The sequence below is a fragment of the Bubalus kerabau genome, chromosome 15 (assembly GCF_029407905.1).
Source record: "Bubalus kerabau isolate K-KA32 ecotype Philippines breed swamp buffalo chromosome 15, PCC_UOA_SB_1v2, whole genome shotgun sequence".
Lineage (NCBI taxonomy): Eukaryota > Metazoa > Chordata > Mammalia > Artiodactyla > Bovidae > Bubalus > Bubalus kerabau.
In genome coordinates, this window is record NC_073638.1 from 55,267,865 (window position 1) to 55,286,851 (window position 18,987).

General features: G+C 54.7%; 1 protein-coding gene across 3 annotated transcripts in view; it reads right to left on the reverse strand.

Moving 5' to 3' along the window:
• Window positions 1-18,987, reverse strand: part of GDPD5 (glycerophosphodiester phosphodiesterase domain containing 5) — a 90,935-nt gene that overhangs the window by 18,594 nt on the left and 53,354 nt on the right. For all 3 annotated transcript variants that reach the window (XM_055549107.1, XM_055549105.1, XM_055549106.1), the window contains 3 exons: window positions 9,829-9,932; window positions 6,633-6,726; window positions 5,706-5,765 (listed from right to left, as the gene is read on the reverse strand). In XM_055549107.1, the coding sequence (XP_055405082.1) occupies window positions 5,706-5,765; window positions 6,633-6,726; window positions 9,829-9,932 (258 nt within the window). The remainder of the gene's footprint in view (window positions 1-5,705; window positions 5,766-6,632; window positions 6,727-9,828; window positions 9,933-18,987) is intronic.

An 18,987-nucleotide genomic window follows, 5' to 3' on the forward strand; every position in this document is an offset into this window, starting at 1 on the left:
GGGGAGGGAGAGCAGAGGTGGAGAGACAAAGGGAGGGGCCGAGACATGGATGGGGAGAGTGGGGCGTGCGAGAGAGGCCGACCTGGCAGGGCAGAGGCAGGTAGATGACAGTGAGAGATGGAGGCAGGAGGAGGCAGGTGGGCGGGCCTGGCAAAGAAGGGAACACAGGAGAAACAGGAGGGTGGAGAGAAGACAGGTGGGCTGGGCTGGGGACATGGCCCCAGGGCTCAGGGTGTGGCGAGGGAAGACACTCAGCAAACGGGGGCCTCCCGGTGCCCAGCAGGTTCCATTCCAGGCCTTGCCCGCCCTCCCAGCCACCTTTCATCCTGTGTGACAGGTGAAGATATCAAGGCTCCCCTGGAGCTCGGGCGAAGGGTGACTTGCCCAGGTCACAAGGCAGGAGGCTGAAGAGCCGGGTTCTGTGTGGGAGCCTGACAGCCAGTCCACCTTCCCCCCGGCCTTCAGGCGGGAGCAAGCAGAGGGGAGGCAGGGGCGGCCCCATGCGCCCTGTCACCAAGGCATGCTCTCAGTCCCAGCCTCTAACGAGTTATGGGAGCTGCCCTCCCAGAGACAGTAAGGAGCAGAGCTCTGACGGAACCCTTGTGGGACAGAAAGCTGCGGGCACAAAGGGATCTGACATGTGTCCTGTAACACAAGATGCTTCCCCACACTAAGCGATGCCTAGCTTCTGGTTATTTAGCCCCCAGGGTCCCTGCCTTGGGTCCTGGATCTACATCTCTGCACCACCAGGCTGGTCTTGTAAAACTCAGGTCATGTCTTCACCCTGAAGCCTTCCACAGCCCCCAGCTCCACAAGGTGCCAGCCAGGACCACCACCTCTGGTCCTCCTGACTCCCTACTGCCTGCTCCCAGTGGTTCTCTGTGCCAGCAGGGCTCTCGTCCTCTTTCTCTCCCTACAGTGCCTTTTCTGGCAGTGGCAGCAGCATTCCCAGAGCCCTCCAACAACCAAACAGGCTCTAAATTGAGTTTCTGGCTCGTGAGAGCAGAAACGGCAGCTGATCCATCTTCGTTCCCTGCCAGGCAGGGAAGATTCATTCTTGTCTGGGATTAAGGTTTCCTTTGGAGGTTTGTCGTTCTGGCCCATCAGCCTGGAAACAAATGTTCTAATAAGAAGCAGTAATAAGGCTGAAATGGGTAGGAACCCTTATGGACTGTGACAGGCTGGCCCAGAAGACATGGGAATAAGAGATATGAAGGTGCGTGGAGGGCCCAAGTGTGCCCTGGGTCTGTGGGAGGCCCCTTCGCTTTTTCCTCGTGTTTATCCTTGTGAAAGCCCAGTCAGGATGTTATCGTCTTCATTTTACACATAGGAAAACGGGGCTCAGAGAGCATAAGGGTTTGCTTGGTCATGTAGCTTTAAGGGGGCAGAGTCAGAAGCAACCCCCACTTTGCCTGTCTTGGAGGTCAGGCTCTTTCTGGGGATCTGCCCTCACAGTGCAGTGGAGGGAGCCCCGGGGAGCATGCTCTCGACGCGCCCCCACCCCGCCCCCCACAACACGCAGGCTCCCTGCCCCAGCTCCAGGGCACAGCAAGCCTCTCTGGAGGGTCACTCCCTGAGCGTGTGTTGTATTATAGTAGGGAACTGCTAGTGGAAATACTTGTGATAAAACTGATTTCCCAGGATCCTAATGCAATGAAAATTTTTATCCTCTCTGAACTCGGCAGTTGTCATAGTGGCAACTGTTATGCTCCGCAGCATTACTGCAACGGTCAGCGCCTGTGGGATTTCGCCACACACACTGTGTCCTGAAGCCACGGAAACAGTGCTGATTCCTAACAACTAGACTGTTGTTCCTCAAGTCTGACTGCAAAGGATACATCCCACCCAGAAAGTGGGGAAAGCCCAGGGGAAGCCTCGGAGAAAGTGGTCTTTGGTTTTCCATGCCGGAGGCACTGCGGTTCGTGATGACAGTTGGAGGGATGGAGGATACAGGAGTATGTCTGTTCATTCACTGAGCCCTGCCTGGGTGCTGGGACCCGGGAGGAGTTGGAAACCAGCCTTGCCAACATGTTGGCCTCTTGGGAAGGTGATGAGAATCTGGGCTCTGTGTGGTTCAAGCCGCAGATGGTTGGCCCAGGGTTCAGGGACCCACTCATGTCATGTTCCTTGGTGACTGTGCCTAATGGGGGTGGTTACCCTCTCAGAGTGTGTTTCCTGAGCTGCAGACGTGGGGAGAGTGAGCACCTGCCTGAAAGGGGTTTGGAAAGATAAATGAGAACATGCAAGTGAAATGCTTAGCACATGGCACCCGACTCCAGTACTCTTGCCTGGAAAATCCCATGGACGGAGGAGCCTGTAGGCTGCAGTGCATGGGGTCGCTAAGAGTCGGACACGACTGAGCGACTTCACTTTCACTTTTCACCTTCATGCACTGGAGAAGGAAACGGCAACCCACTCCAGTGTTCTTGGCTGGAGAATCCCAGGGACCGGGGAGCCTGGTGGGCTGCCGTCTCTGGGGTCGCACAGAGTTGGACACGACTGAAGTGACTTAGCAGCATGGCTGGCAGCAAAATAGTCAGTGCTTACTAAATGTTGTGTTAGTTGCTCAGACGTGTCCTACTCTTTGCAGACAAATGTTAGTAACATAATTTTTTTAAAGTGGGCATGGGTTTCCCTGGTGGCTCAGTGGTAAGGAATCTGCCCATTGATGTAGGAGATGCAGGAGTCGTGAGTTTGATCCCTGAGTTGGGAAGCTCCCCTGGAGAAGGAAATGGCAACCTACTCCATTATTCTTGGCTGGGAAATCTCATGGACAGAGGAGCCTAGAGGGCTATAGTCCATGGAGTTGCAAAGAGTCGGACACAACCTAGCACCTAAACAACAATGGCAGCATCAAAAAGAATGAAATAGTGCCATTTGCAGCAATACAGATGGACCTAGAGATTGTCAAACTGAGTGGAGTAAGTCAAAGACAAATTTCATATGATACCACTTACATGTGGGATCTAAAAAAAAAATGGTACAAATGAACTTATTTTCAAAATAGAAATAGAGTCACAGATACAGAAAACAAACTTCTGGTTACCAAGGGGGAAAGGGTGTGAGGAATAAATTGGGAGATTGGGGTTGAGATATATATATATATATACACACTACTACATATAAAATAGGTAACTGATAAGAACCTACTGTGTAGCACAGGGAACTATACTCAGTATTCTGTAGTGACCTATGTGGGAAACTATCTAAAAGTAGACATATGTCTAACTGAATCACTTGGCTGCACACCTGAAACTAACGGCATTGCAAATCAACTAAAGAAACTACACCGAGGCACCATTTTCACCCACTGGGAATGGCAAAGTCCAGAAATCCCCGAACACTTTATGGGCAAGGGTGGCTTTATAGGCACAATCATGTATTCCTGCTTGTGCGGGCTCAGTCGTGTCTGACTCTCTGTGACCCCATGGATTGTAGCCCGCCAGGCTCCTCTGTCCATGAGATTTCTCAGGCAAGAATACTGGAGGGAGTTGCCATTTCCACCTCCAGGGGATCTTCCTGACTCAGGGATCGAACCCACATCTCCTGCATAGCAGGTGGGTTCTTTTACTGCTGAATCACTAGGGAAGCCCATGCATAAACTATACTGCAAAAAAAAAAAAAGTACCCAAAAAAATGTTAAGATGCAAAATGAGGGTTTAATAGGCTACCACTTGTGTTTAAAGAAAAAGGAATGTGTGTGTATGTGTGTGTACATACACACATCTGCATGTGCTTAAAATATCTCTGGAAAGATAATGGGGAGATTTACATTTTGTACTTCTTTTACTAATGGCCAAAAGTTAGTTAAAACAACACCCCCCGACCCCGCCGCCCCGCAAATAAGAATTCCTTAAAATCTTAGAACAAAACCATAGACTCTTGCAAACAGAGAGGTAGAATTTCCAGCCCCTACTTGACTACTGAGCCCCAGGGAGCTCCTTCCCTCCTGGTGCAGTGGATCCAACTAAGCATCAGCTGGAAGGACGTTCCTCATGCTGAGATCTCTTGGGAGGGATCAGAGGGGAGAGGAAGGCAGGGCTGGGCACCCTGGGAGCTGGCACCGGTGCAGATGAAGGGATCTGAGCCCCCTGCCCCCAGGAGAAGACTCCCTGTGCTGTGCGGCTGCCCTGGCTGGCTTGAGCCTCCAGATGCCTCTCTGCTGGGATCAAGCAGGTGTGCCCTGGCCTGCCGAGAGCCAGGCATGCCCCAGAGGAGGGGGCCACAGTGTGCACCAGCCCCACCTGGGGTGCCCGCAGTTGGCGTCCTTTCAAGTGTCAGCTTTGCAGCTGGGAAAAGAAAGTCCCTCACAGAGAAGGCTTCAGAAGTGCAGAGGAGATCTTAGGAAAGAGTGATGAGCAAGAGGAAGGTTGGAGGGGACCAGAGGTGGCTCACTGCTTTTTATCCCTCCAGGACTTTAGTCACCTGGGTCTGACTCCCCAGCTCCAGACCCTGGAGGCATGCCTAGATGCCCACAGGCACCTCCCACTCCATGCAGCCCAAGTGGAGCTCACCACATCCTTCTTCCAGTTCTCATTCTGTATCCTTTTAGCTGGAAGTGAGCCCCTCCCCTCAGAGTCACTCTGGACCCATCTCACGGGCTCATGATTATTCCTGGACATTTCTGCCTCTTCCTGAATGGCCAGCCCATGGAGTCAGGCTCTGGGGAAAGAGAGGTGGCACGGCCCTCTCTCAGGGGCCCTGGTGCTCCTGGGAGGGAGGGCCTCTCTCTGGGTCAGTTCTGTGCCACTCCTGAGCCCACTGGGGTCTCAGAAAGAGCAGGAGGCATCAGCCACGTGCATTCTACACCATGTGTGCCATGAACGGTGAGCCAGAGCGTCAAGGCTCTGGAATGTATGATGCCTCTTTGCTTTGGGTCCAGCCCTGCGTGGGGCGCTGGGGACACAGAGATGGAAAGTCAGTTCTGGTCTCTGCACGGAGCTCCTAGACTAGGGAGGGTCGGGGTCAGGGAGCCAGATGGAAATGGACAATGAGATGTCAGGACTGTGGCCAGGGAGCCTTAGGGGACTGGGGGAGCCAGAGAAGCTTTGGGTAGGTGGGAGGAAAGCCAAGGAAGGGTTCAAAAGAGAGAGAAAGGGAGGTGGGAGTGAAAACATAAAGCAGAGAAGAGGCAGGCGTGCTGGGAGGGCCTGCGATGTCTCGTGTGGCAGAAGCCGAGGGTGACGGTCCCAGGACAGCAGCTGGGCGACGTCAGCAAGGGGATAACCTGCTCAGGGCCTTAATGTCTGGAAGGAGAGCTTGGATCCTCCTGGGAGCAATGGAATCTGTGGGAAGGGCTTTAAACTGGGAGTCATATCACTGAATCAGAGTTTTAAGATGAGCTCACTGAAGAGAAAGAGAGGATGAGACTGAAGTCAGAGCCAGCCAGAGAGCTGGAGCTGTGACCTACGCTGGTTAACCACAGGGCTGTAGATCTAGGAGCCTGGACCCTCTACTTATTAAGTTGGAAACCTTGGGCAAGTTAACCTCTTTGTACCTCAGTTTTCCCAACTGCAAAATGGGATGATAACAGCACCTATGCTGCAGGGCTGCTGAGGGGGTAAATGAGTAAATACAGTCCAGTGTTAGCTCCTAGAACAATTATAACCATGATCCAGGGGAGCGAAGGTGTGTCCGGGCCCTCCCTCTGCGGCTGTGGCCTCCAGCCTCTCCCCTCCTCCGAGTCCCTGTGGAGGCACCCTCACCTTGTGCAGCCAGTGCAGGTTCATCTGTTGCCCCACGGCGATGTGGCACAGTGCCAGGACCTGAGGGAGGGCCCAGAGGGCAAGAGTCAGGCATCACGTGTGGCCCAGGTTCCTGCCAGTTCCCCAGACACCCTGCTCCCCGGGCTCTCCAGGCCCGGCTCAAGCAGTCAGCTAACCTGCAAACCATTTTCATGCCCAGCTCTGCTCAGCTCTGCCCAAGCCTGGCCGCCTCCCAGATTATTTCAGGTTCCTCCAGGTTCCTTCTCCTCTAGGGTTTTTCCCTCAAGAGCTCATTGGGCCTTGCTGCACTTGGGCTGCCTAATTCATGTTTTGGGAGTTCAGGACCCAGGATTCTGAAGAAGACTTGAGCCTGTCCCCTAGGAGCCTGGAGAGTTGCTTTGCTGCTCACTCACTAGGGTAAAGAATCTGCTTGCAATGCAGGAGACCTGGGTTTGATCCCTGGGTCGGGAAGATGCCCTGGAGAAAGGATTGGCAATCCACTCCAGTGTTCTTGCCTAGAAAATTCCATGAACAGAGGAGACTGGCGGGCTACAGTCCATGGGGTCACAATGAGTTGGACACGACTGAGCAGGTAACACACACCCAGGAGCTCCCAGTCCAGCCTGGGGACTGAGTTGAATCTGAAGGAGTGCTGTGTTGGAAGCAAGGACCAAAGCAGACGTTCTTGGAAGAGGAAGTCTACGGTGGGGCCTAACAGTGGGATGTCCTCACGGGGTCAGGGGAAAACATGCCAGAAGGGGGCAAAGCAAGAGGACCTTCCACCTTGAAGAAACCAAGCCCCAGAGGTCTGGAGAAAAGCCAGCCGTCCTCCTCAAACCAGGGTGGGGCCCTCCATCAGCCCGGCACAAGCCAGGCCTCCCTTCCCCTGGGAACAGGGCCACCTCCCTCTGAGGCAGCCCCATGTACCTGGAGGCCAGCGATGTAAGTGAAGGCAGCTGCTGTGGCCATGAGGATGGGCACGGACCAGTCACTCCAGTAGCCCATGCGGTTATAGAGGTACCTGCCAGGAGGACAAGGGGCAGGGGTCAGACCTCCACCAGGGAGCCTGGATGCTCCCTGGGGCCTGCCAGCTCTCAGCTCTCGGGCGGCCTGCTCAGGTACTAGACTCTGGCCCTTCCGTGAGGAGGTCACTGCTTCCCTGGCCATCGGTCAGCCAGTGGAGGGCTCTCGGGGGACACCTGGGCATGGCAAGAAGCATAAACAAGAAAACAATTTCCCTTAATTCCACTGCCCAGAAGTAATCATCACCAAAACTCTGTTGCCTTTTTCTGGTGGGTGCCCCCCTCTGCTTATATATTTTTGTAAACAGCAAAGCCGAGACCCCACTGTGTATAGCACAGGGGTCAGAGTTCAGGCTTTGGAGGGAGGCACTCGCAGATTCAAATCCCCTGGCTTGCAGGACGCTGGGGAGGTGACAGACTTCCCTGATGCTAAGATGCTATTGATTGTGACATTCATCTCAATTTCAACGTCAACATTTGAAAAGATGAGGTCTTAGGATCGATGACATGTAACACCTGACTTCCCTGCACCTTAGTTTCTTCATCTACAGGATAGAATAACAAAGTGCCCTTCCTAGGGTTTCCTGAGGATGAAGTTTATGTGAGGAACAAGGTAAGTACTCAACTCTCTGCTTTTTATTAACATAAGCATTTACCGATGTCAGTAAAAGCCTGAGGAAATGTGATTTTTCTCTGAGTCATGAGGTTTTCTGTTGCACTAATGTACCGCATGAAGCCAACTTCCTACTAATGACAATTAATAGTTTCCAATTATTCACTATTATAAATTAACACAAAAACTCTTTGGCACATACCTTTCTGCATTACTAATTATTTCCTTAGGAAAGACTCCTACAGATGGAATCACAGGACCAAAGGGAATGAGCTGTTTTTAGGGTTCCTGTTGGAGCCTGATAAGTTGCTCTCCAGAAAGACTGAACCACCCATATCCTTCCTGTACAAGTGGGGAAACTGAGGCTTAGAGAAAGCAGCAAGCAACGTGCACAGGGTCATCAGAGAAAATGAGCCGGCACCAGGCAGCTTCAGGCCTGCTACCCTCTTGGGGCTGGGAGGACTGCAGGAAGACACCGTGGGGTGGGTACCTGCTCTCCCCTGGCCCTCACCCTCGGAATTCGAGGGCAAGATTTACTCAAGGCGAAACTGAGGCCCAAGAAAAGGCAGCCCCCGGCCCTGGTAACTAGTCCTGCAAAGCCTCTGGCTCCACGTGCCTCTCCCATTCCTGGGAGAATTGGAGGGAGCCCCCCCTGCCAATTCCCAGTTGACAGTAACAGCCCAGCCAGTCCCTCCCTGGCTTTCCCCATTCAGCCCTGACCATCCAGGTCTTGCTTGCCTCTTCTTGCCGCATGAGCTATCCCTGGAGGCTCTCTGTACTCTGAGGACAAGGCCAGGGGCTCCTGAATCCCAGCACAACTCCAGGAAACCAAGGAGACTGGCTAAGGGAGCTGCAGGTCCCCAGACCCTCCCCGAGCACAGGCATGCCTTTCCTCTGTGGCCTCCCCAACATCCATCCTCTGCTTGAGCTGCCCAGCGATGGGGAGCTCAGTCTCTGGGCAGAGTGGGGTGGCCCCGTGGACCACATGATACAATCAGGTAGTTTAAGTCCCTGTCCCAGGTCTGACTGCATCCTGCTGTGTGACTACAGAAAGGCTACTTAACCTCGCTGAGCCCCAGTCTCCCGGACTGTCCTAATACGTGTGCTTGGCACTAGCTGCTTGTATGGCCATAGGGGAGGCCTGTCCCTCTCCGGGCTTAGCTGCTCCTTCTATACGTGACTGGGTGGACCAGCACTGGGGCGGCAGCCCTGCAGCTCAGCAGAGCCATCCAAGGACCTCAGGGAAGGCCCATCAGGGAATGCTCCCACTTGCCCACAGCAGTGCCTGTGCTTTGGATACCTGCGAGGATGAATAATTTATTTATGGCATCTAATAAAGGCCAGAGGCCACCTCTGGGACTCGGCTGGGGCCCCGGCTGACTCGCCGAGCTGTTGCAGGGCAGCAGCCTGTCCTTTATTGAGATCATTAATCACAGAAGCACAGCCTGGTGCCATGCAGAGGGGAGCGAATGCCAGACTCCATGAACTGAGTCTTAAGATCACTACAAAATCCTCGAACCACAGCCCATCAGAAGCCCAGAGTCCAGAAATCGTAAATTCTAACATCACGACCACCTTCCAGCTGGAGATTCAGCCTCCCAGGAAGTGACCTCAGGTTTCGGAGAGCTTGGAGCCCTCTCACATCCATCATCTCATTTTGTTCTCAAAAAGACCTGCTATCTGCTGGCACTCTGCTATCCCATTTTACAGAAGAGGACACCAAGCCTGAGAGAAGACTCACACTCCTGTGTCCATGGCCACACTGAGCTGGACTTCTAACCAAGAGGAAAAGGCAGCACAGAAGGGGCAGGGAGCACCAGCTGCCAAGCCCCAACTTCGCCCCCAACCGCTCATCTGAACTTGGGCCTCAGTTTCCACACCTGTCGGTGGGCAAGTTCCTACTGGAGCCAGTGGCCTTCCCCTTCTCTGTGCCATCCACTGTTTGACAAAGGCAGGCCATGGGAGAGCGAGGGCAGGGGATGAAGCAGGATAGGTGCCCTTGTGCACCCAGCCCCAGACATGTCCTTGGACCTGAGGCTGCTGCCCACAAGGGACCCTGAGCTTTCCCAGAACCACATCATCTGCCAGCCCGGCCCATGGCCCTGCTCAGGGAGGCAGGAGGCCTGGGGTCGGGGACCACCTCCTCTGCTGAGGCCTTGGTTTCTCTGGGCCTTGGAGTCCTTGTCCACAAGGGGTCCAGAGGTCCCAGCTCCCAGCCGAGCCCCTGCCCTGTCTTACATCCCTATTTCCATGATAGCAGCAGCAGGAAGGAGTTCCCTGTTCTCCCCAGCTGGTCTCAGCTCCCCTAAGCGTTTATTCTCTCTAGAGGATTACACCCTCAAAGGTTACACAGACAGCTGGTGGCCAGTGGTGGCCGGGCCCTGAGGACCAGCCTGGGAGAGAGGTTCAAACCCGTCCCTCACCCCCGACCCCAGTCTCAGCCACCAGATGCCCAGGCCCCAGGCCCCGCCCCCTGGTCCCCACTCACCAGTTGAATTCATCGTAGTCATTGTGGACTTCCCACCAGAAGTACAGCCAGGTAAGCGTGAGGCCGAAGGTGAAGGTCAGGAGCAGGAACCAGAGGCGCTCCCACTGGAGGGGCGGAGCGAGGGCAGGGGTCAGCGGGGGCAAGGCTGGCCCTCGGGCCACCACCGCCCAGAACGTTCCCACCCCTCCCCCGTGGCAGCCCCACAGCCAGGAGGGTGCACAAGGGCACCTATCCTGCTTCACCCCCTGCCCTCGCTCCCCCATGGCCTGCCTTTGTCAAACAGTGGAAAGTTCTCTTGGTTCCAGTAGGAACTCGCCCACTGACAGGTGTGGAAACTGAGGCCCAAGTTCAGATGAGCGGTTGGGGGCAGAGTTGGGGCATGTTAGCCAGTACTCCCTGCCCCTCTTCACACGGGTGGGGACTTGAGGCTCAGAGAGGGGAGTGACCTAACCAACATCCCCACACCCAGAGTCACAAATGATGGGGAACCAGGGCAGGGTCGGGGGTCCACCCCAGAGCTGGGCCCTTAGTGCTGCAGCCTGAGGCCCTTCCTGTGTGTGCCCGTCTCCAGGACCAAAGGCTACATCTGCCTGAGCTTTCACACTGGGAGGGTGATCCGGGGTCTGAGGGGTCACATTCCTCACCTCTGCCCCTGCTACACCAAGGCCCAGAGAGGTGAAGCAACTTGCTCGAGTCACACAGCAAGTTAGAGAAGGATTAAAGAGCAGTGCCCCAGCCTCTAGACTTGAAGGAATGTTCTACCACCCCCACCTGGGGTCAGCCCCTCTCTCTCATGGGGCCCGGGGGTGGGGTGGGGGCAGTGTGCGTGTGGGGTGGATGGAGGGGGTCCTGCTGACGCCGCCTCTGCTGCTTCCCCCAGAGGTCTGCAGGCACTTCCGGCTGGGCCCTCGGGTGTACCCCTGCTTCCATCCGTCCCCTTATCTCAGAGGCACAACAAGCTTGGAACATCCTGCTCTCTGGGAAACTGCTGAGATCATGAGCACAAACAACAGCTCGGAGGGGAAGTCAGTGCAGGAGAGACCCAAGACCACCCCCCACCTTGAGAGGCTGGAGGGCTTGGAGGAGCTCAGCGTCTCTCATCCAGCCACTGCCCGGGCCCCCCGCAGCTTTGCTGGCACCTCTGATCCTTCCGGCACTGCACAGCCAGCTTGGAGCTACAGTTCTAAGCCCGGTTTAACCTCTCGATGTGTCTGTCTAGAAAGCAAGCCCTCTCAGGTCCACTGGACAACCCTCTTCCTCCTCCTTGAGGCCTTCCCCATCCCAGCAGGGATTCCATCTCCGCAGAGCTTCCCTAACTGTGGCACCCCTGTCGGTTATGACACGACCCCTGCAGTTCTAGAACTGTCCCACTGTGTGTCAGGAACTCCCCCCACCCCCGCTATACTGTAACCACCTCAAAGTCGGGGTGTTCTTCACATTCCCAGGGTGAGTGGCAACTTAAGATAGATTTGATAGTGAGATGGCAGACGAGAAAAGACTCTTTCTCCGACGCTGGCATGAGTATGCCCACCCAGGAGAGATTTCACTCTGGGTTTACCAACTTACTACCCCGTCCAAAGAGAAGCCCTTGGTATCCTGTGAACGCCAAGCCAGCGGTAGTGAGTGGCCCTCTGTCCACAGAGATCACTCTCCCTCAGTAGGTATGAGGCCTCTGGCAAGAGGACAAGGATCTGAGAAGGGCCCGGGTGAGGGGGGAGGCTCAGCCGATGATGAGTCCTGTCCCAGGCCACCAGCATGGAGGTCAGTAGGTGGTGGGAATCAGCGGAATAGTATCAGGGACAGTGACAGGGAGAGAACCGGCCACACGTGCTGGGAGGGGATGTCCTTGGTGACACGTGATGCAGGACCCAGTGACAATTCTGACAGGTGATCAGGAAGACTGCGGGTATCAGGAGGGCCCACAGTGGACAGGGGTCTTGAGTACTAAGGGTCACTGTTCTCACTGGGCTGGATCCCGACAACGGGGCAGGAAGGATAGGGCAAGAATGAGGGGCACCCCCTCCCTACCCCTGGAAACCCACAGCGAAGGACTAGGAACCCCATTATTGGAACAAGGCATGAGCTGGGGTTGGTGGCCACCCAAGGTTGACAGTACTGGGAGCTGAAAGCCAGAGGTCCTATGGTCACAGGGAGCCTGTAGATGGGGGTGAAGAGGCTCTGTCCACAGCAGGTCACTCAGAACAATCAGAGGAAAAGACTGAATGGCAGGGGCTGGAAGAAAGGGAGGGAAGGCCAGGAGCTCGGGGAGGAGGTGGCCTAGGGAGAAGTTCCACTGACAAAGAGGCTCCAGTGGCATGACTGGTCCTTGTCTGGGCAGGTTATAGGGGAGGGGCCTGAGCCAGCCCCGCCCCTGACCAGCCAGCCTGGCTCTGCTCCAGGGCGGTTCAGCCACTGGCCCTCCATCGCCTCCCACTGTCTGCACAATGCCCGGGTATGTATCCCCATCTCAGAGCAAACAAGGATCCCAAGTCTCGGAGAAGGGCAGCCACATATACAGGCTGAGCAAGTTGTAGAGCCCCAGCACGGAGAGGCGCCACTCACATCATGGTCACACCACTGACATGCATGTTTGTCATGACAAGTTTTCCAGCAGGTAATGGTCAAAAGCCCTGCGGAAGGGCCACCCTTTGCTTATTTGCACAGAGGCTCAAAGTGGGTAAGTGGTTGAGCAACGTATTCAAGGTGACCAAGTAGAGGAGGAGTGGAGGTAGGAAGCAACCCTCTGCAGCTCCCTTGGGAACCAGCCCTGCATAGCTCTCCTGGAAACCCACCTTTGCCCTCTGGGACACAAGTGTGACAATCCCAAACCCAGCTCGGCTCCCTGAGATTCCTTTCTCCTCTCTCACTGGGGCCCATCCCCTAGGCCAAGCCTTCCTCTCCTTCAGGAACTCCTCCCATCGCTGCAGCCCCCAAGACCTCCCTTTCTTTTTCCTTTTTCTTTTTGGCCCCACTGCATGGCACGTGGGACCTTAGTTCCCTGACCAGGGATCAAACCTATGACCCCTGTATTAGCAGTGCAGTCTTAAACACTGGACCACCCGGGAAGTCCCAGGACCTCCCTTTCTTCACTGCTTCTGCACAGACTCTTGGTACCCACCAGCTTGACCTGGAAAGAAGCCAGGCTCAACAGGGAGACAGACCTGGCTCTGCCACTTGGGTAAGTTACCGCTGAGCCTTGTTTTCCTCCCCTGTAAAAAGGGAATAACACCCGTACTCTGGAGGGTTGATGTTAAATGAAGTGATGTACATCAAGCGGTACACAACAGGTGCATAATAAGGGGCAGTTAGTTCACTGGGCTGCAGACTCCTTCCGCGCAGGGATGGCTGAAGTATCTGTGCACCCTGGCCCACAGCCCTCGGAGGACCATGGTGCTCAGACACGCTGCGAGGAGAAGACGGTGTGGACGTGGTGGGGATGCAGGGAGGCCTCAGGGCCACCAGTGACAAGGACGTCATCCAACCCTGGGTTTATCCTCAGGCGACGCCTGGGGGCCCCTGGGATCCAAGGGAAGGAACTCCCATTGTGACATCCCAGCCCCTTCCCTTCCAAGTCTAGCAGCTGCCTGAGAGCAGGACAAAGGTCAGGTGACTCCTGACCGGCTACAGAGGTACAGGGAAGTGGCTGAGAGCAGCCGGGGAAGGGGATGGGTGAGCTCTGGCTGTGGACGGGCAGGCGGCTCCCTCCCTGCACAGGGGTGGCTGTGGGGGAGCGTCCCAGAGGCCCCGGCCCCATCCTGTCTCCTCCACTCTTGCCCCCACCCTCCTCCGCCCCACACCTGGCAGCAGCGCACCAATTTTTCCTGCTGGTTGTCACGTCTTCTCCTCATCCCTCTTATCTCTGTCCCGCCTGCAGCTTTCTGCATTCAGAGGAGACCGTGCGTGTGGAAACAGCTTATTAGCAGCCGGGCTTACAGGGTCACACAGCGCTGCAGCCACAGATCCCAGCCCATGCAGGACATGTGAGCATAAGCCATGCTGCTGCCGGGTGATGCCCGCCCCAGACTGTGCCCTGGGCCAGAACTCTACACACAGACACTGCTGTGGGTGCACCCCTGGGGTCCCCTAGCATCTGGGGCACCTCCAAATAGAACCTGGAGCCTGAAATCTGCATCAGGATGGCACCTGAGTGGGAGCCGCCTCCTTGCCCTTGGTACCACCATGGACTTCAGACTCACACTCAGAGGCAGAGCTGTCTGGCAGGACTCCTATTCCCTGCATGTCCCTTGGGACAGAGACTGCCTCTGTGGCCCCCAGGACAGGAGCACCCTTGCTTTGGCTCCCACGGCTCCAGGGATGGGTACTCCTGCCTGCATGCTGCTTGGCCCTCCTCTGGGCTGAGGGTTCTCCCTTCTGAGACAGTGGCCGGACAGGGGCAGGGCAGAGTCCTGTAACATTGGGTGAGAGTCCCAGATAGGCTGCCTACTAAATGGTGGCCTTGGAGAAGACACTGCTTTATCCTCCCCGAGCACCGACTTCCTGTTCTGTAAAATGGGGACGGCAGTGTTGGACAGAAGTGCCTGGCAATGGCAGGGTGTCAGGAGTTGCTTTTCTTGCCTCCATCCCTCCCGAAGTCTGCTCCTCAGTTGCCGCCCTGCTGCCAGTTCTCTGATACCATCCAGAACAAATCCAGCCAAAGGGCAGGAACACTGGGGTCAAATGACCAGGGCACGGGGCAATATAATCAAGAGCTGGGTTTTCATTCCCCGCCCTCCTACTGCTAGCTGTGTGGCCGTGGGCCAATGGCTCAGAACCTCACTCAATCCCCAGCTTCCTTCTCTATTCCTGAAGATGACATCACCTCTACCTCATGGGAGGGCTGCCAGGCCTGAATGTGACTACAGATGTAAGCTTAAGTCGCCAAATCCACGATCGTTCCTATAATTATCATTTCGTGTCTGACAGCCCTTTAATTATGTGAAGACAGTGATCAAGTGTTCCCTGCCCCCTGCTCTACATCAAATTTCCCCAGCTGCTTACAGCCAAGCAGATCACCCCTTCCCAGCCCAGGGCAGGTGCCATGGTCAGGGGGATGCAGAGGTCAGGCTCAGTTCTGCAGGTTGCAGTTCTAGGAGCCGGCAAAGATGAAGGAAGAAGACCCTGACCTGACACAGCAGCTGCCCCATCTGGGCTCACAGCACCATGTGGCCGCCCCGGAAGACAGAGCCTTGCAAAAGCACTTCATAAAGCTGGGGGTGGGGCACTTCTAGCAGCCCTCTACCTGCTCCATCACATCTCATCCTCTCCACAGCTCTGCAAAGCAGCAGGAATAGTCAGAGGAAACCAGGGCTCGGGGAGGGAAAGTGGGCTGCCCAAGGTCACAAGGGGCAAACGTGAGCCAGAATTCACAACCAGGTCTGGGTGCCTCCAGCTTCTTCAACTATCCCAAAGCAACAAGAAGCAGGACCTGTAATTATCCTTGTCTGACCAAGGAGGAAAATCACAGGCAGTGCCAGAGGAGGAGCCTTGGGATTTCAGCATTAGAAAAGATTTCAGAGATCATCCTGCCTCATCCACTGAAGGTCCAATTAAGAACAGGAGAAACTGAGACCCAAAGACAGGGAATGGTCTGGAAGGATGGACACAGGATGAATGCCAAGTAAATCAGTACACAGAAAGGTCGGAGAATTCAACAGATGATATTGGGACATCTGGACATCCTTTTGTGTGTGTGTGTGTGTGTGTGTATAAGACTCCTACCTTACACCTCACACCAAACTAAATTCCAGCATCTCCCTCCACATCTGAGCCACTACTCTCTTCCAATCATTCTACACACATACTGAGCCCTGGACACTGGGAGATAAAGCCTGGACTCCACGCTGAGCAGCCTTCACAGAAGACTGACCAGCCAGGAGACAACTGGAGTCCTAGAAGCCAGTATGGTGAATGGGGCAAGCATGGGCTGCTCCAGAGCACACTGCCAGTTATGGGGGCAGGGATGGTCTGGAGGGCTTCCTGGAGGAAGAGATGCTTATAGCAAAGCTGAAAGGAACAGGCTTTTTGGAATGACAAGGTAAGGGAGGGTGTGGAAGGTGCAAAGGCACAGAACCTGGTGGCTTTTGTTTGGGATAACTGGCTTCTGGCAGGTTTATAAAAGCTGTGTCAGGACTTCCCTGATGGTCCTGTGGCTAAGACTCCGAGTTCCTATTGCAGGGTGCCCAGGTTAGATCCCAGGGTTGGGGAACTAGATCCCAGATGCCACAGCTAAGAGGTCACATGCTGCAACTAAAGATACCATGTGCTGCAACTAAATGAATAAATATTGGTGCAGCCAAATAAATATTGAAAAAAAATCACTAAAAATCAAAATGAAATTTCAAAAAGTTTCCTCTATGTAAGAGTATTAACTTTAGTATAGATTATCTATTTTTTCTTATTTTATCAGTTGACTTCAATTTTGGTTTTCATGCTTTTTATATAAAAAGTTAAATTTTTATGCAGTCAAATCTATCCCTCTTTTCCTTTATAGGCTTTTGTCTTTGGTATCGTGTTTAGGGAAGGTGGCTCGTGATTATATATTTACATATTTTACACTGATAATTTCTCATTGTTGACACTTAAATCTGTAGTTCACCTATCCATCTATAGCTCCATATGTGTGTATACGTGTATGGAGAGAGGTTTGAAAGCCTTTCCTCTAAATCGTGAAAATGAGAATTTCTTTTACTTTCTATCTTCCTGAGTTGTTTGAATTTTCTCAATATGTTCTTCCTAAATAGAAAAAAAAGAGCTTAAAAAAAGAAAAACATTTTAATCCATCTGGAATTTCTTTTGATTTGAGGTAAGAGGCAGGGATCTAATTTTACTTTCACCAAATGGATACTTCAGCTGTCCCTGTTCGGTTTGTCATATCTGCAATAATTTCCACGATCGTCTGCCACACAGCACACGCTCAGATGTGTGTGGGCTGTTTCTAGGTTTTCTAGTCTGTGTTCCCCGTGTGCTGGTTCCGCCTGGCACGGCTCCTTCCGCGTGGCTAAGCTCTGCTCCGGGTGCCACTCCTGTGGTCCCGCCTCCGCTTCCAGACAGAGTCCAGCTGTGTCCTTAGCACTACGCAGCCCTGTGCAGAGGCTGGACAGCGACTGAGGGGTTCCTCTCTGCGGAGTCCGTCCACCTGCAGGCTACACCTGGGGCACACCAGCTCCTCCCACCATCAGCCCATTTCATCCTCATCAAGTTCCTAATGGGGAGATGGGTGAATGTCAGCTGGGAAAGGTGTGGGGAGCTCCCAGAAGAGAGAGCTGGGCAGCCCTAGCAGGATTATTCTGGCTCTGACCCAGGAGATTTGGGGGAAGGGGCAGCCTGGGGAGGGTTGAGCTGGACGGCAGCATTAGGGCGAAGAAGGGAAAGGGATTAAAATCCCCACCCCCAGCCAGCTCCTAACAGTGTAAGAGGCTGGATTTATCTTTCCGGCTACAGAGAGCTGGGCAATTAGGCCTCTGACCTCACTTCTGCCGGGGAGCACTCAGAATGGCTCATTAGGCAGGAGAATGAAACCCGGCTCAGCCTGGAGCACCCACTCCCACCAGACCATCCTGGGGGTTGCATCTGCCAGTGCGGAGACAGGAGAGCAAGAGCTGGGGGCCCTTCGGAGGGAATTATCTCTATGCCCGGCAGAGGGCGCTGCCGAGGCCACAGGGTGGTGCGTGGCCACAGCCTCTTGCGGATGCCCATCACCTCCCACCCCATCCATGCTCCCTAGGGACTCAAGGTGGTCACGGAGGTCATGAACAAGAGCTTAATTGTCTCCCCTGGAGTGCGGCATGACTACGCCAGGCACCCCTTCAGTGTGGTTTAGGGAGGGGGTGCAGTGTGTGAGGTGGGGGGTGGGGTGGTTCCCGAAGGCCAGAAACAGCCTGGCTTTAATTACAGCGATAAATCCTCAGCTCCCTGCACTGCAACAGCCTCTGCCAGCCTCTCCTCTCTCTCTCTCATGGATGCAATAATATCATCGCCCATTTTCTTATCCTCATGGCAACCCTGGAAGGTTTACAGGATTAAATGGGTCTTATCATCTCCAGTTTAGGCCTGGGAGAGCTGAAGCTCAGAGGGCTCCTTTCTGACCTGCTGAGTCCCTTTCCCCCAAAGCACTGGAGAAGGAACAGCCATTCCCTTTAAAAGTTTGTAGGGAGGACACGTTTTCCCCTATTGGAACAGTGGTCTGTCCTGTTCAGGTATCTGTTATCTAACTGGACCCGTGGGGCATGGGTTTGTACCTCCACCTAATTCACAAGCAAGCTGAGGCCCAGAAGGGGTCTGCTTTTGACTCAGGTCACTCACTCTGTCGCTGGAGAACGCAGGGTAGACTTCAGGCTGCAGACCCTTAGCCAGGTGCATCTGGCTGACTCTAATCACACCCCTGAGCCCATTCCCAAGGCTCCTTCCTCCAGGGAGCCCACCTTGATTCCTGAGTGAGAGCCATTCTTCCTTGCCCTGTATGCCTGTCAGAGGCCCACAGGGTGTAATAGGACAGGAAAGCATGGAGCTGGGAAACTCACCCCCTCCTCCCACCTACTGTCAGAGCCTGACCCCAGCCCCAAGGGTGGCCTGGGAGGTCCCTTGGCTGGGTTAGCACTGGTCCCTGCCAGCCACAGCCAGGGGCACTGGAACGCATTGTGTACCTGCACTCTCCAGACCACCCAAGTGCTCCTTGGGGTGCTCACTCGGGACTCATTAGGGATCTAGCTTGCCCACCCTAACTGGTTTCCTCACTTGCTCTTCAACTCACCTGCTCGGTCATCCTCCCCCTCCGTGCCCAAGGCCCTCCTCTGAGAAATAGTCACCACTCACCTGGGCGGCCCAGGGCCCTGGGTGCTGCTGCGGGAGTCCAGGGGAAGGGGAGTGGGGTGGGGGAACAAGGCCTGACTTCTTTGTTGTGGAGAGTTCTTAGAGGAAGAGACATTTGCGATGAGCTTTGAGGGACAGAGACCAGAGAGAAGGCATTCCAGGCAAGGGGGACAATGGAGCAGAGGGCAATACTGGAGGGGGTGAGGTAGGCTACCCTGGGTGTGCAGGTGAGAGGGGGCCGATGGATTCCCCCACAGAAGGTGTCTTCCTGACATGGTGGGAGGGGCTCCCTTCGGAAGAGGTAGGCAGTGGCAGGCCCGGGGAAGGGGATTTATTTTGTCTGTGTTCTTC